The sequence below is a fragment of the Euprymna scolopes genome, chromosome 14 (assembly GCF_053919585.1).
Source record: "Euprymna scolopes isolate OS-2025 chromosome 14, ASM5391958v1, whole genome shotgun sequence".
Lineage (NCBI taxonomy): Eukaryota > Metazoa > Mollusca > Cephalopoda > Sepiida > Sepiolidae > Euprymna > Euprymna scolopes.
In genome coordinates this window covers 18205374-18222676 of record NC_136495.1, presented here as the reverse complement: position 1 = coordinate 18222676, position 17303 = coordinate 18205374, and the positions used below count along the sequence as shown (strand labels likewise).

Below are 17303 nucleotides of genomic sequence, written 5' to 3'. Positions count from 1 at the left end.
GGCACCCACAAAAGATATACCAGGGTCACTTTCAGTTCAATAGAATTCTCTGTTCACATTTTTTTTTTTACTCTTTTTCACCCCAAACAAGGCATATTGCCACTTGGAATATAAGCAGCTACTACTTGGGATCCTGTCTAACAGAGGACTGTGGGGAGTTGAGCAGCAATATGTCCGTGCACATTAAACCTTCTGCATGTTAGTACAATCAGGGAAGCAGGGAACAGGGATGGAATTTCAAAGTCTAGTAGTCCAAGGGAAGAAACTTAGGTTTTCTGGTATATAGGAACTTCAACAGTGAAGGGGTGGGATTTTACTGCTTGTTGGTTTAGTCAGAAGTATGTTAAAGGGGGCACAAGTGCTATGAATTCATCAGAGTATGTACTTGTAAAATAGGAACAGGGATGCAACATTTCAATTGTTGGGCAGAGGTTGGAGCTTGGACGATAGGGCAGAACCTATTAGATCTGAGACCCTTTTTTGGACCGTTTAAATAAGTGAGAGACTAGTGATAGATGCAACAGCTTCGATGTGGCAACATTATTCCATGCATAGGTGAATTGTGAATTTCTGCTTGATGGAAAAACTTGTTGAAAGAAGTCTTGACAATGAAGATATCATGACAATGATTATCATACCCAGGTATAAAACAGCCTAAGACAAACATCCAGATTGTATGTGGGTACAAACATCTCCTACCTGTCCTTTTACATGGCTTGTTGCACGTTGCTATTTTATGCCAAATAAATCTGCTTGGATATAGAATAGAATCGCAAAGATTTGATACGTCAATTTTCCAAAAATTATATTTTTGATAAAAACAAACAAAAAACAAAATTTCTTTAAAATCTTTTAACATGGAAAAATATCGTTTAAACATAAAAATAAAAACATTATAACATTTGAAAAAAGAAAACATTGTTCAAAGTAATTAGACTTTAAAAAAATATATTTTGCAATTTTAATTGCGTTCTTGATTTTTATAATACTAAACTCAAAAACGTCTAATTTAGTTCAGATAGTATGTTGGTAAGATATCCCACATCATCTCTCGCAGTTTTGTAGAATGTTCGCTATCATCATATCGGACACAGTCTACATTCCACATTCCTACTCCTCGAAGATGTAGCTGTCTTGCAAGATTGTATTTTTTCTCAAGACTTTTTTGGTCATCAAACCAAACTTGGAAGACAGAACCATTGTGTTCCTGAAAAAGAATTTAAAGAAATTAATTTGCATAAAATTGAAAGACATTTCTTTGGATGTGGAAAAAAATGAAAAAAAAAAAAAATAATGATCTAAAGAGAAAAGAATATATTTTCAAATTCAAAAAAATAAAAAATTTAAAAAAATAAAAAATTTGAAAAAATAAAAAATTTAAAAATAAATAATGATCTAAAGAGAAAAGAATATATTTTCAAATTCAAAAAATAAAAAATTCAAAAAAATTAAAAATTCAAAAAAATTAAAAATTAAAATGTTTCTTAATTTTTTAGATGAGGATTGATTATTTGTATTTTTTGGATTCTTCAAACTAATCTTCTCATTTTGAATGTTATTTTCATGTTTCGGTTGATATTATCTCCAACCTTCTTCAGGTGTATTTTGTTGAACTTGAATATCTTTCTGTTGAACTTGGGAATCTTTATGCCAAACTCAGAAATCTGCACAGAATTTTGAATAGAACTCTTTATTTAATCCATGGGGATAACATGCTTTTGTTCCATGATCCATAATTGGATAGACGTCCTTAATAATGCACAATTGTATGTTTAGGTCGCCTGCACTGAGGACTGAACCTTCAATCTTCAGAAATGTTACTTTTACGACTGAATTTTACCAAATACTCTATCCACCGCACCATGGATCCTTGCAGATTGCATCTTCAGTGCAGGCAACTCAGAAATACAATTACAAATTACTTAGGACTTCTACCAAGTCATGGTTGATGGAACCAGAGTATGCTACCCACGTGTATTAAAGAGGTTTAATTTCAAATTCTGTTCCTTACTGAGTTCGACAAAATAACACTTCAATGTCGGAGGTTATATCAACCAAAACGTTGCGCAAATAACACTCAAGATGAGAACAGTAGTCCGAATAATATAAATTCTTATTCATCTGAAAACGACCTTCTTTAATAATCAGAAAAAGGGATTTATCTTCCATCATAATAATGCTCATCCTCGCTCATCAATACTGACAAAAGATTCAGGAGAATTTGGTTGGGAAATCTTGCCTCATCCTGCATATTCTGACGTAGCTTCCTCTGAGGGTCATACTGAATTATTTTATCATGATCTGCAGAGAGTCATTTTGATAGTGAAAGAATTACAAACACATGTCAGCAAAAAGACTGCCAAAGAACTGATAAAAGACTATCTTTGTTAAGAAAAAAATTAAAAAAAGACGTAAGAGAAACAGAGTAGAGGAGGAAATGCTAATCTCAGAGAGATGGGAGCAAAATTAGGGTTTTCATAAAAACCAATTGTTTTAGCAGATAGGGAGATTGTTGGCCTCGACATGGCACATGTTAGCTTTTGGGCCGGCAGCCCAAAAAGTTGGATCTCTCTCTGAAAAAGCAAAGTGGAAAGAAAGACTTTTCCCCATGACTGGCCAAGTAGACAGACAACTATAAGTCATATTTGGAACCTTGCAATGAAAATCAAATTAAGTTGAAATTCTGCATCTGAAACATTAGTTTGTTCTTAAATCCAAGAGAAAAAAAAACGAATTTAACTTTTCTTTGCATGACTGTATCTGAAATTATTTTTTGCAATAATTATTTTTGCTTATAAGAAAATGATCTCTGATGTTTGCACTAATTATTAATTGCTGTGGTCTGAGATTACCACAGTGGATTTTAGATTTACTCTAAACCTGATGCCAAGCTATAGCCGAGGGAAGCAGCCTACCAGCAACACCAGAGCCCCAATGACGGAAGAGCTCAACTACAGTCTGACAATAAACAGCCAACCAATGAGTTAAAGGTATTGCCACTGCTTTAACAAAAGGATTCTCCTTCTAAATAAAATCTAGTTTCAAACAAAAACATGCTACCCCCATGAATTAAATTTCATGCAGGTTCTCAAGTTTGAAAAGATACACCTGGAGAAGGTCGAAGGTTACATCGACCAAAATGTTGTGAAAAATGACAAGATGAAAACAGTAGTCCAGGGAATTCAAATAATATGAAGAATGTTTGATTTAGAAAGATGTTAGTTTTCTTCTACTAAACAACAGGCCTGTAAATTAAGACAAAAATATTTTCCAACAGAAACACAATCCATTAGATCAGATCCCATCTATCTGTGAAAAACAAAGAAGAACCTAACTGACCCCTTCCCTGGTGGAATATATAAAGATATATCATTTGGATCACACTGAGAGACCATTCATGATTACTGGCTGTTAATCTATGGACATCAAAAAACACTGACTTACCATGAGGTTCACCATCAGGTATGAACATTAATTTTGGAAAATCTCAAGTGGACTATAATAGCAACACAGAATCTTGTATCCAATAAAGACTTTATTATTTCAAAGGTCAGCTAATTTCTTAGGTAGTCTCTCTAAGCTAAATATTTTTCCATTCGCAGGCCTATCTGTAGCATGCATCTATGCACATTAAATATGTACATTCCCATATGCATATTAAGCACTAAACATGTACTTATGCACATTAAATGCTAAACATACAGCAGTGTGCATGTTTACCACCACCACCACCCTCCACCTGATCCATGATCCACTCTCAAGTAAGTTTTGATAATTTTCTGCTAATAACACTACTCATATGTCATTTCAACAAAATCCTTTATCTTTTTTTTTATTAACTAGTAGAATAAATCAGTAAAGAAAATATGGCTCAAAAAAAAAAAAAAAAAAAAAAAAAAAATTGTCTCCTCAGGAGGAAGAAGAGAATAAATCCAACTGCAAAGCAATTTTTATAACAACTACTAGTCGGGTGGGGATGGAAGGTACCCGGCTTTTCCTGGTCGCAAAATATGCTTAAATATATTTTAATTTGTCCAGATTTTGTATATATTATTATAGAGTTGTGACTTCAAAAGTAAAAAAAAAAGTATTTGGGTGCCATCAGCTAGAATCGAAACCAAAAGCAAAACTGTAGCATTCAAAGCTGGTGATGTTACCACTGCACCACGTAACACGGATACGAACTGATTAGAAATTAAAAATAAAAAATAAGATGAATGCATGAAATGTTTAACAAATTTTTCAATTTTGACCCCTTAAAACTATTTTAACCTGCTAAAGACCGATAAAAAAAAAAGGTCCATAAAAAATCCAATCATTTGACGCCCCTAGCGCTGCTCTGCAACTTTTAGTTTCAGAAGATATAGAGTTTAAAAATATGGAGACAGACAAACAGTGAGTTTTATAAATTAGATTAATGATATGTAAAATAGTAGCACTTATAGAAGTAAAGGTCTTCAGGTTAATATAGTAAAAAACAATAAATTCAGCAGATCGCTAAGACAAACACAGAGTACAACACAAACTTCCAAACCTAATACTCTTCTCTTTCCTACATCCACTCTCTAGTCTTTCTCTACTTTATCATTATTTTCATGGTTGGTGTTCAACTCATCATCTATGGACCCGTCTTTGGTTACCGCCTGCAAAACATTCACAGCAAAAACTCGTCTAACCACAACCACTGTAAATAATTTCTTTCCTCCTCTGTATACATAAAAGTAAACAGAACTTTCATGAACAAAGTTTCTTTAGCTGTAACACAATACCACAAGACTGTTTCCCAACTGACTACAACATGATCGTTTTTAAATCCAATGTTAACAAATCTTATTAAATAAAAAGACTCTACTCAGTTTAAACTACTGATACCAAGTCTCATGGTGATGTCTTACAATCTACCCAATAAATTCATTAACACTAGTCCTCGAGTGGCCTTTAAGCTTTGATAAGTGGTAACTCGTTAGTACGTATAGAAAATGTTTTTACAAATTTAAAATAATCATTAGCTTAATGTCTGTTTCACATGCTGACATATGTTGGACGGCTTTTGGAAATTGACTTCTAAACTAACCTACTTCTTGACAGGTCATTATTTATCCCTATTTTTTTTTTTTTTTAAATCCATCCTTATGTCACCTGATGTTTTCCTTACCCAATCGACCCCCCCCCCCCGCCCTTCTTTTTTTTAAATCTTTTTCACTCCAATTAAGGACTTTGACACAAAGGGGCTATTATTTGGGACAATATCTACAGGAGATTTTTTTTTAAAGTATCTTGTTATTTTGAGGTGATCAGTATTCCTTGGTGAATTATGTGCATTTATCACACAATCCTCAGGTATCATACTTTGGCATAGATGAGGAAATGAGGTTCGCTGGTTATCATAATCTGGGAGGCAGGTGGGAATGTGATGCAAGATATACAGAAACTACTATTTCAACTGTTTTTCATTTACTAATTAAAGCACTTCATCCATTTTTTTTTCAATGTGATCAAACCATCCAGAGTCTCCTGCTGTACATGCTTCTTATACTGTTCAAATTTAATCTTCCTTTAAGGTCATCAGATCCACATTTAAGACTCGCACAAATTACACATTCACCCTATAAATATTCATATCATTTCTCACCATGCAACACATAGCCATATTTAAGAATTAATAAATAATCAGAAAATCCTTACCTGATACGTAAAATAAGGCGTCTTGGAATCGTCATCCCACATCTTTCCTGTTTTCGATTTTGGTAGCATTTCGTCGACAATTACGGAAATGTCAAATTCTTTTCCTGCTGCATCACTACAGTTGGCCCCTCGGAAAGGAACTTTTTTAAGCTTACAAATTCTTCCCTACAAAAAAGTTTTAAAACAAAATAAAAATTATTATAATTAAAAATTATAAAACTTTTCAACGAAAAAAAAATTTGGGGGTTTATTTTAATCCTAAACTTTTTGGAGTCAAATTTCATCTGCAGAGATTGTAATCCCATAAGAAAATTAATGGAACTCCTCTTCTACAACACAGCAATTAACATCAACAAGTCTTAGCTTCAATATTCTCTCTCAGCTGTTAAAAAAGTTCAAACGCCTGCCTTCTTCAGTCAGTTCTTGAAATAGTTGTTCTCATATGCAAATGAATGTCATCAAAAAAAAAAAAAAAAAAAATCTAACTGAATAAAAATTTGTTTTGGGAGTGAAAATCAAATATCCAATGTACGAAACAATCCACACACGCTTGCAAAACTGGTAACTGGTTGGTTGTTTTTGTTTTACGGCATATCAACCCTTTTCAGGTTATTTAATGCTGAATCCAGTGATTTTGAAGAAAATATTTTTAATAGAATATATTTTTTTTCAAGTCGGTTTCTATTTAACCCATAGTTGAGACCCTAACAGGTACTACAACTCCGTCTCAGAGTGAACCTGGGAGCAATGGCAATTAAAAGGTGGCTCCACACTCCCCAAAGCCCGCAAGCTGGGGCCTCACCATCAGATATAGTTTAAGGTCATATCCAGGACCGGTAACTCTTCAGGTTTTTTTTTCATTGTAAACAGTAGGTAATATTTAATTATATTTTAAACCACAGAAGTATTACATTTTCTAGTAATGGACAGAGTTAGCAAATTTCAATAATTTGTAGAAGAAATGTTGTGAGGCTGTCTTTGCTTTATCATTATTTTCACAGCAAGTGCTCGTCTGAGCTCCAATCTATGGTCCCTCCCTTGCCAAACTTTCACAAAAAAACACTCGTCTAGCTGAAACCACTATCAATAATTTACCCCACTCTTTATCTGTGCTTAAACCTAAAATGCTGATTCCATGAACAAAGCTTCTTTCTTAGAACTGCACACCCGTGGAACTCTCTCCTGTTTGCCTACTTTCCAGCTGACTACAATCTTAGATCTGTGGAACTCTGTTCCGTCTGCCTGCTTCCCACCTGACTACAACCTAGATGTCTTCAAGTCCAATGTTAACAAATTCCTAATGTACCGCCCCCTTAAGTAAACACTTCATTAAATCTCCACACTAACGTACTGTACTTGCAATAACCCTTATCCCTGAGTGGCTTCCGGGCCTTGATAAGTGGTGACCACCGTGTAAAAAAAAAAAAAGAAGTCCAATGTAAACAAGTTCTTGATTAGTCCCTCCCTTAAGTAATCCAATTTATCAAATTTCCACTACTAACGATTACTACGACATTTTCCCATTGACTACCATACACTCATTAACCTTATCCTCAAGTGGCCTTTGGAGCTTGATAAGTGGTGACTCTTGTTTAAAAAAAAAAAAAAAAAGTAATAATAAAGCCAATAAAAACATTATTTTATCACACAAATGACCAAAGTTATGTCATATTTCAAAGACAAACAAACAAAAATATTTTTTTTCAATGTCCATCTGGCGGCACTCCGTTTTTTGGTTTTAGTGGTTGCCAAATTCAAATCGTAGGGGTTGAATGAAGAAGCATTGACTTCTTGATCTGGTAGCACCAGGAAAGATTATATGGAATTTGAATATGGTCCCAAAAGATATTGCTTTGATCCAAATGTCTGTCATTTGAATGTTATATTTCTGGCTTATTAAAGATCATTTTATAATCCTATTCTTCAAATCCTGTATTTCATGTAGTATGTTGACGTCCATGGGTAATAAGCCTCTTAGCAGAAAAGTTTTTACATTTTTACCTGTATTTCAAGCATTGAAAATGAAGATCAAAGAGAAGACTATCGACATCTCATGCTTTTGTTTACTACAGTGTGGCAATGGCGTAATTAATTAAAAAACTAAAAGCATCGTTTGATCACAAAAAACTATAGATAATCTTTAATACAGAAAAAGGAAAAAAGCTGCAGAAATCCGCATATGTCTGAAGAGAACAAGTGTTCCAAAAATAGTTTCCGCAATCCCAAAAAGGATATTTTTCAGTGAGAGATGCTCCTCGTTCTAGTCAGTCAAAGATGATTATTTTATTATTCAAAAATTTGAAAAAATTTTATTTTTAATAAATAGCAATATCGTCTGGTCTTCGTAACTGTTAAATCTTACATTTTTTAATTTATGGTTTCTTTGATGAGACAAATATTTCAAAAGAAATTATCTTTTGTTACCAGAAAATTTTAGAGAGGAATCTTTCTGTTGGATTGAGAAAAATATTTAGAAAGATCTACCAAGTATATTTTTTTACATTTTGCAAAATATATGTGGACATTACACAGTGGGGGTTTATAGCTATTTGAACATTTGTAAAAAGCATCAAATCTCTAATTAAATGGAATCATGCCAGAGCTGAGACTGAACTTATCATTTCAACAAACCAACAACTGCCGGGTTAGCATGAAGTCCTCTTTTATAGAGAGTGCCACCTAGTATTAGAATATTCTACAACCCTCTTGATCTTTCTTGAAAGTTCTGGAACCTTCTGAACCTTTCTAAATCTTTCTATTTGTTTTTCTCCGTTATTGTAGTTTTTCATGAAAAAAAAAACTGAAATGACAGGAGACCTATTTATATATAGGTCACTTTATAATTTGAAAATGAAACAACTCTTTCTTAAATGACTGCATTTAATTATTTCTTTTTATTTGTTTTTGTTTCACATTCTTTTCCTCCTTTGCAGTACGAGTTCGAACCTGCCTGCCTACTAACACTTTTTTTTGCTCAAAACACACCTCCAAACACCTGGCCAATGCCGGGCACCCAGGCTAGTACCTATTAAAATGGAAATGAACCTCATCTCCCACGATCAACTTGCGAATAAACTTATTTTCATTTCTGAAACCTAACTGCGTGATTTCTTTGTTTCTGAAAGCCTGGTGATTGTAAAGATTGTACTAATTGAACCTTGTAAGGATAAATGTGAAAACTACTTTGAAAATGCTGTAGAAAACTCCATGAGATGGCAAATTCTTGAGACTGCCTTGATGTGGTTAGGTTCTCTTCAATGCTATGCCTTGCATCTTCAGTATTTTCAGGTGTATGTACTGTGCGACCTTGTCCATGTCTAGACCTATCATATTTACAGAGCCCTGCTTTTGAAAACGTGTCACGAAGTTCATTATTGCAGGCCTACTAAGAGGATGTCAAATATTGAAATGACGCATATAAGATCTTCAAAGTAAAATTCAATTATCTTCACTCCTTGTTCCATACTAAAAATTTCAAAAGATTCTATTTTATAATTCTGAAAATAGAAATGAAAATATATTAATAGAAAAAAAGTTATTTAATTTTAAAATGTAAAGTGATTTATGAGCCATGCTATGTGTGTGTGTGTGTGTGTGTATATATATATATATATATATATATATATATACTTTCACTACACCGATGAAGACTGAAGGAATGGTCGAAAATTATGTACCTGTAAAAAAAGTTTTAATTTTTTTTCATAATATTATTTTGTATTCCTGCACGTCACCAATTGAAAACGAATAAAGAAAAGTTATAAGCTTTTATACTTTTCGTATTCTTTTTTATACATTTCCTTTCATATATATATATATATATATATATATATTATAAAAAAGTGAACCATAGTGGAAATTCAATCGACTAAAATAAGATGGAAAACGGGTGAGGAAAAAAAAAAAAAAATTGGGGGAAGTTACATGTAACAAATGTACAATTCAATAAAATAAATAAGTCGATTAAAAACAAGATCGTTAAAATACACCCAAAGTGCTTTTCGTTCAGACTAACTTTTCAAGGGTATAAGTCTGAAAATTATTATTTTTTTATAATATTTGGTAGTGGAATGGAGTAAGAGCGGAGAGGAGTTTACTCCATTCCACTACCAAATATTCTAAAAAAAAAAAAAAAAAAATAATAATTTTCAGACTTATACCCTTGAAAAGTTAGTCTGAACGAAAAGCGCTTCAGGTGTATTTTAACGATCTTGTTTTTAATCGACTTATTTATTTTACTGTACATTTGTTACATGTAACTTCCCTCATTTTTTTTTTTTTTTCCTCACCCGTTTTCCATCTTATTTTAGTCGATTGAATTTCCGCTATGGTTCACTTTTTTATAATTATTCTAAAATTTTGCCAATCGAATAAAGTTATATATATATATATATATATAGGGAAGATAAATTAAGTCTTCATAATAATACTTACAGATAAAGATATACACGGATACCTATATCCATACCAAGGCACACCCAGAACAAGCTTCCTGCGTGGAATTCTTAATTCTGTAGAATATTCGTTAATACCTGGCAGAGAAAAGAGAAAAACAAGATTAATGGAAAAGTGTTCTCATCATACAGTTTTATTTTTATTAATGTCACCACTTATCAAGACCGAAAGCTTATCGAGGATAAGTATTAATAAAATTAGGTGGATAATCGGTTTAATGATAAATAATAATATTGAAAAATGAAGAATGAAATGAATAAAATTTGATTATTTATGAAAAAGGTTAAGTACTTGTTGAAATTGGCAAATTGATGACACGCATGTTGTATTCTGCAGGAAAGCAGTCCTATAGTAATGTTTTCTGCAGATAGGAACTTCATGAAAATGTTGCCCTTGACATTAGGCACACCAATCTGTAGAGAATAGGGGAAAAATATCAGAGCAAGATTCACAATCGAAGCAAGTGGATCTTGCTGTTGGTTGGAGGTATGAAGGGCCACAAGTGGAGCAAGTTTGTTGGAGCACATTCCATTGAAGTACTTGTAAAACGAGCACGAAGATGCAACAGAGAGAGTCTCTTTTTACTTACTTCTCCATGAAGGTAGAGTTAAACATAAGGTCAGTTTTTAATTTGGGAAACTTCAGCTCCCTAAAAAAAAAAAAAAAAAAAAAAAAAAAAGTACTCTAAATCGGGACAAAATTAAAAGTTTATTCTAAGCGGACTTCTATTTTACTGAACGAGGACAGAAAAAATGAAATATAGGATCAGAACAGATACTACACTTTGTTCCCAGGCAGGCCTGTCAGTAACTACCGGTTAGAAATTTGTGGAACTTATGTTACAAAACTTAAGGAAATAGTCTGTGCAGTTTTAATGCACCTTAGTATACTTTCTATGTAATATCTGGGCTGGTGCATCTGCCATTAGTCCATTGCTCCTAGATAGGGTTAAAAAAAACAATTGCCAACTATCACTATCAACTAAACTTTAACCTCTGTTCCATCACCAGAACGTGACATCCTTGTACCTGTTTTACAAGTATTTCAATGGCAAGTGCTCTGACGAACTCCAAGCACTAGTACCCTCTCAAAGACAATTCTCTCAACAACCCGACAAGCAGCAAAATCCCACCCCTACACTGTAGAGATCCCTAGATGCTGTAAAGTCTTCTACTTGAATAACTTTTTCCCTCAGACTGCTGCACTTTGAAATTCACTCCTGGGCCCCTGCTTCCTTGACTGTACTGGCATGAAGAAATTCAAGTGTAATGTGAACAGACATCTTGTTGCCCAACTCCAGAAATAGTATCCTTGCAAATCTGGTTCAAAATAGTAGTCCCTCACGACTAACTGGCACTGTGCCTTGTTTGGCATGAAATGGCAATAAAAAACAATATGATGCCAATGGCTCAAACAACTCAGATTTTATTCATTTACTTACCATAGACAGCATTATTATAAGCAGAATTCGGACCCGCAATACAAGGGCCAAAAATTTGACTACGCTCATCATAAGCCATCACAAATAGGAAATCTGTCACCTCCGATAAAGCCTTCACGTCGTAACATCTATCATCGATGCAATGCGGTGACCACGCAACATCATAGGTTATCTTTGAAAAGAAAAGGGAAAAAATGATAGAATTTAGAAACTAAATTGATAAAAATAACAAAAAAAATTTTCAAAACTAAAAAAAAAAAATCATAGAATTTTTTGTGATTGGTCATCACTTATCAAGGCCTGATAGCTATTTGAGGACAACGGTTAAAGAGATTAGCATTTAGATGATGATCATGACCAAAAGAGGACTGGAAACAATGGGTGGGATCATCAGAAAATTAGTTTGAAGAATTGATTATTCAAGAGGATGGCTCAACAAGTATTTGTTTACATTAAACATCAGTTGGAAAGCAACCTTGTGGTATTGTGTTCTGTAGATGGGATGTTCTAGAAAAAACACTTTATCTGCTGTCGGAACATCCCCAGTCTCCAAATGACGGATATAAATCTTGCTTCTGTGCTTTAATTGTTAAAAAAAAAAATTTCTGAGAACCCATGCATATTACCTCTGGATGTCTGAAGTCAACCCCAACACAATGGCTACCAGTAGCAAGCTCAATCACACCACCCCACATAAGGAGGGGAGAGATAAAATGGATTCAAAACCTCGAGGAGGACACCAGGGACTTACCAATCCAACAAATTTTATAATATGCCTCAGATACCTCCTTTTAACTTTTGAATGTTTAGCAACAGAAGTTGTTATTTTCTTTTCAAAACAAATTATGTATCTTTTTTTATTTTCGAGTTTATTTTTGTTCAAATTTTTTCTTTTTAAAGGAAATTGTAAGAAAGGGTTTTCAAAAAAATGTTCAGTTGTTATTTTGTAAATTAAAATTTTTTAATTTATTTATTTGTTTATTTATTTACTTTTTGTCAAAATAAATTTTAAAAGGTTTGTGCACCTCTAGCCACATCCATCACTTTTCGAGCTTCTCATTGCAATAATGCATCTAACACCGCATGTAATGAAATTCTTAAGATCTGATTACTTTCTTATTTGGACACAAAAACTACTTCAGGTGCCTGCAGTTGTTTGTCTAACATTAATAAATCCATTGTCCATGTTTTTCATATAACATCTAGTTTCTTTTTATTTTTTGTTCTCTTTCAATATTTATCCAAAAGTCATCTGCTCATTGCTCAGCGTTTTACATCAGATTACAGGCAAACCTGAGCAGGTGACATCATGTTCCGGGCAAAGCCGAGTGGATACTTAAATATGCCCGGTTCAAAATCTGCACAAGCACCAAATATTTTGTATACGCCTGATTTCATTCCTAAAAACAACCCAATGAGCCGATGAGGACCAACGTTTTTATCGAGACACCATCTTTAGGTGATTGCCCTCCAAGTTTCAAGAGCATTTTATTTGCTCTCTTAAATATATCAAATATAACAATTAAAATTTATTAATCGAAACTAATTTGGAATGAAGGTTTATATTATATTGGAAAAGCCATCCAAAAAAACAAACAATCAAAGTTGAGTACACAATATAAGCGAATGCATTCCAACAGATTTAAATTTCCAAAGACGAAGTAACCTATATTATATTTGTTTGTGTCTGTTCGACTATTTTTCAAAAACTACTGGAACAATCTGGCTGAAATTTTGTATAGACCTATGTTATGCTAAGGTACAGCAAACTAAGTATTATGGCATCGTTTGATGCAGAGGTTAGGGTTAGGGGTTAACACCTCAATACCATATTTACTTTACTTTTCTCAGAAACTACTGTTCCGATCTGACTGAAATTTTGTACGGACCTTTGTTACAATAAATTGCAGAAAACTAAGTATTATAGTTTCCATTGGATGCACAGTTACGGATTAATATTTAATGCAAATATGGACATAAGTTTAACCATATTTAACCATCAATTTGGCAAATCACTCATTCTAAGTTAACAGGCTATAACTTTTGCCCATTTTAAATGGGAAAACAGTCTATGAATAATATAATCTCCTGTGAAAAGAAATCAGCTAAAAAGACATTAAAAAAAAAGAACAGGTATTCATAAGTATCAATTTAAAAATGAAAATCTTACTCACATATGTGCACCCCGACAAGCACACATGTAAATTAGTTAGCAAAAGAATAAATTTATTTAATTCTATATAAGAACAAGTCGCGTGTGCATGGTCCCTCTTTGGTGCTGCATGTGAGAGGACTCCACAAAAATAGTGAAGAAATGATGAATGTGAGAAGCCTTCACATTTTCGCCAATTTTCAGAAAAATCTAATGGATGGAGCAAAAGTTATGGGTTAAAAAGTGTCATTTTTTGCAATTTGGGGCATTTGTGACCCCCTTTTGAACTCCTGGGAATGCCGAATCCCAGTGAAAATGGACAAACGGTGCAGTTTCAAGCCTTAAGACATGTATATTTGAATTCCATGGAAAACCACTATATAGACATAAATATCAAGTTTTTGAGTAATATGAAAAAAGAGCTCCAACAAAAAGGTATGTTTTTTTAGCCCTAAAAGTCCCAGAAGGATGCGAACCAGAATTTTGCCAAGGTCACCCATACTGAATTTATATTAAGAACAATGGGCTCCACATTTTGGCCAAGTTTTAGAAAAATCTAATGGATGGATCAAAAGTTATGGGGCAAAACGCCATTTTGGGGCATTTCTGACCTCTTTTAAGCCCCTGGGGACACAACAGGAATTTTTGCAAAAATTGTTTTTTACTGTGCACATCTATTTAATTAAATACAATTTGTGGCAAAATTTCAGGAAAAACTAATGGATGGTTATCTGGCAATCTAATGGACGCACAGACGCATGCCACCGAAAACATAGGTCCCTCTCCAATAAATCGGGGGACCAATAATAAACAATAGTAATAATGAAGCAAACATAGTTATGCAACAGGTCATGGGTGCGTCTAGTTTAGTTATGAAAATCAAAATGCATCTGTTCAATTCGTACACTAAGCAAAGAAAATGCAAATTTAAGCATGTCATATTAACGTCACATCTGCCTTATTATTATAAACTTACATTCTCACGAACACCGGATTATTTCCAGGCATGGTCAGCATTACAAAAACAGAAATTTTTAAGATACATCCAATCAATCTGTGCATTTAGCAATTAAAGTATTATTTCAAACTCTTGACTTTTATAAAAATGCTTGGACAAGATATGATCATTCAATGCGAGGATACGTATTATTTGGATTATTCAAATTACTGTTCTCATCTCACAATATTTATATTTATGTAACCTCCAACCTTCTTCAAGAACATTTTCTTGAATTTGGTAATCTGTATAGAATTTGGAATGCGTGTAGCTTGCTTTCGTTCTGTCAGCCATGGCCAGGTAGAAATCTTAAGTACTTTGTAATTGTATTTCTAGTATCCTCCAACTTCCTGAAGACTGTCACTTTGCACTAATTAACATAGCACTTTTATCCGTTGTGCCATGGGTCCTTGTAGATAATTTTAGTAGAAATTTAAAAGCTTTAAGCCTAGTCTTGTTTTAGATGTGTAATCTTACTACTTATTACTATATTATACATACATGTGTGCGTGGTTTTGTGAGAATCACACCCAAGATGCGACTAGTAGTCCGAATAGTCCAAATAATGTTAATCATCAATCCTTAGCTAAAAAATTTCAAAATATCAATCAGAGATACAAGTGTGCACCTAAGATAACAAAACGTGTACAGATGTTGTGTGATATTACCAACATCCCCCTCTCCTAAATTGTTACAAAGTAAAAAAAAGAAATAAGTTTATCAGCAGAACAAAGGTATAAGAAGTTGTTCACCAATGTACACAAAAAGCAACTGAAATAGTATTGTTAATCAAAGTATAGTAGACAAAAGACCAGACATAAATGTAGTCATACTAGCAGGACGCCCGGCATTACACGGTCATAAAATACAATTAAATATGATTTTTTATTATCATAGAGAAAATTCTGTATTAATTGTTATTATATTGTACCCAATGTATATAGTAACGATTTCAAGCATTAAAAAAAAAAAATGACTTTGGTGCCATCAGCTGGAATCAAAATAAAAACATTTGATGCTCCAGCCGTAGTCATTATTAAGTGCTTCAGCTTTCATCATTACCGTCTCAGCTATTGACAAATGGATACAAACATTCTAAAAATTAAGCCAGTTCAAGTTAAAAATGAATACTCATACAATTTGTTGTTGAGCAGTGTAGCCAAATGAGAGGAAGGAAAAAAATAGACAAAAAAATGTAGCATAGTTATATATTGGAACCCTATGCTAGTAAGTAGAAATCATGATAACTAGTATAAATTTCAGCAAGGGTTGCATAGTAAATGTGAGGATAACGAAATAAAAATAGACCCAGTTGCAGGTGATATGATTGAAGCAGATGGTTAAAGATTAGCTCCCTAAACAAAACATGCTAGAAATGCAGGTGTCGAAATATAGGAGGTGATGACATCACGCCTTCGAGGAGAGAAACGAAAGGATTTTTAAAAGTCAGTTCGAATCGAGAAGCAGGACAGACAAGATGTGTCCAACAATGTAGAAATCTAAGCAAATGTTGCCTCAATCTCAAAACTGTGCCCATATGTCGGCATCTTAAAACTAAGTTAGAAAAACAAGTAAAGAAGTAGTTAGAATTAGATATTGGTCTCTCCTCCCATAAGCAAGATCTCTTTAAATAAAACCTTTGAAAGCCAGCAGTCTCCATTGTGTTTTTATACATGTATAGATTCGTTTTAAGCTAAACAGAAGATCAACAACCATGATAGAATCAATAGCCCATGCATAGAAAAGCAAAAATCTGAGAATGAAGACCGGCAATCACAGATGTATGCAAAAAGGACTGTTTTGTTTGCTAAACTGCTTGTTGAAGAAAATGCACATGTGCAAAATGTTTTGTGTAAAGTTTAAAATGTTACACAGATAAAGAATTAAATCGTGAAACTTACTTGATAGTTTGGGTTTTTGCCTTTAAGAATCTGGTAAGTCTCATTAACCAATGATGTGAGAGCGTCCCTGAGGTCCCTTCGCGTCAGGGGCAAAGCATCTTCTGTATCAAAGTTAACTCCATCATAGAAGTATTTATCGACTTCAGACAATTGCTGTTTTATCCACTGTTTCCTGTAAGTATTGTTCAATAACTGTCCGACTGGAAAATTAACTGCAAAAGAAAAAACAAATATAGGATTAAATCAATGTCTTAAACACTACTAATATACATACAAGTTTCCATTGTTAAATGCTGATAAAATAAGGGAGATAACTTATTTCGATTTTATGTATTTTGTCATAGCTATTGCCAATTCTGTATTTTCGCTTTTTTTTGTTTTCATTTTTGAAGAGTTCGACTGGGAACAAGTGGAGAGAATAACAAAATCTTCTCTGGAAATGGATGTAATCCTTTGTAAATGAACTGTTCATTGTTTTCATTTATTATGTAAATTAAAAATAGAAAAAAAGATTTTTTATTTATTATTATTTATTTTTATTATTTTTTTATTTTTATTTATTATTATTTATTATTATTATTTTCATTTATCATGTAAACTAAAAATAGAAAAAAGAATTCACATATTTTTTTTTTCTTTAGTGATTTTTATATTTAAAAATCTTAAGTTAGA

At 33.1% G+C, this 17303-nt stretch overlaps 1 protein-coding gene across 2 annotated transcripts in view; it reads right to left on the bottom strand.

Annotated features, from left to right (window-relative positions):
- Window positions 1-837: 837 nt before the first annotated feature.
- The window catches only part of LOC145292884 (di-N-acetylchitobiase-like), a 54689-nt gene continuing 38223 nt past the window's right edge, over window positions 838-17303 (bottom strand). For both annotated transcript variants that reach the window (XM_080139011.1, XM_080139010.1), the window contains exons 3-7: window positions 16632-16843; window positions 11582-11753; window positions 10120-10217; window positions 5686-5850; window positions 838-1207 (exon numbers count right to left, since the gene is read on the bottom strand). In XM_080139011.1, coding sequence (XP_079995137.1) covers window positions 1010-1207; window positions 5686-5850; window positions 10120-10217; window positions 11582-11753; window positions 16632-16843 — 845 coding nt within the window. In that variant the 3' untranslated portion in view covers window positions 838-1009. The remainder of the gene's footprint in view (window positions 1208-5685; window positions 5851-10119; window positions 10218-11581; window positions 11754-16631; window positions 16844-17303) is intronic.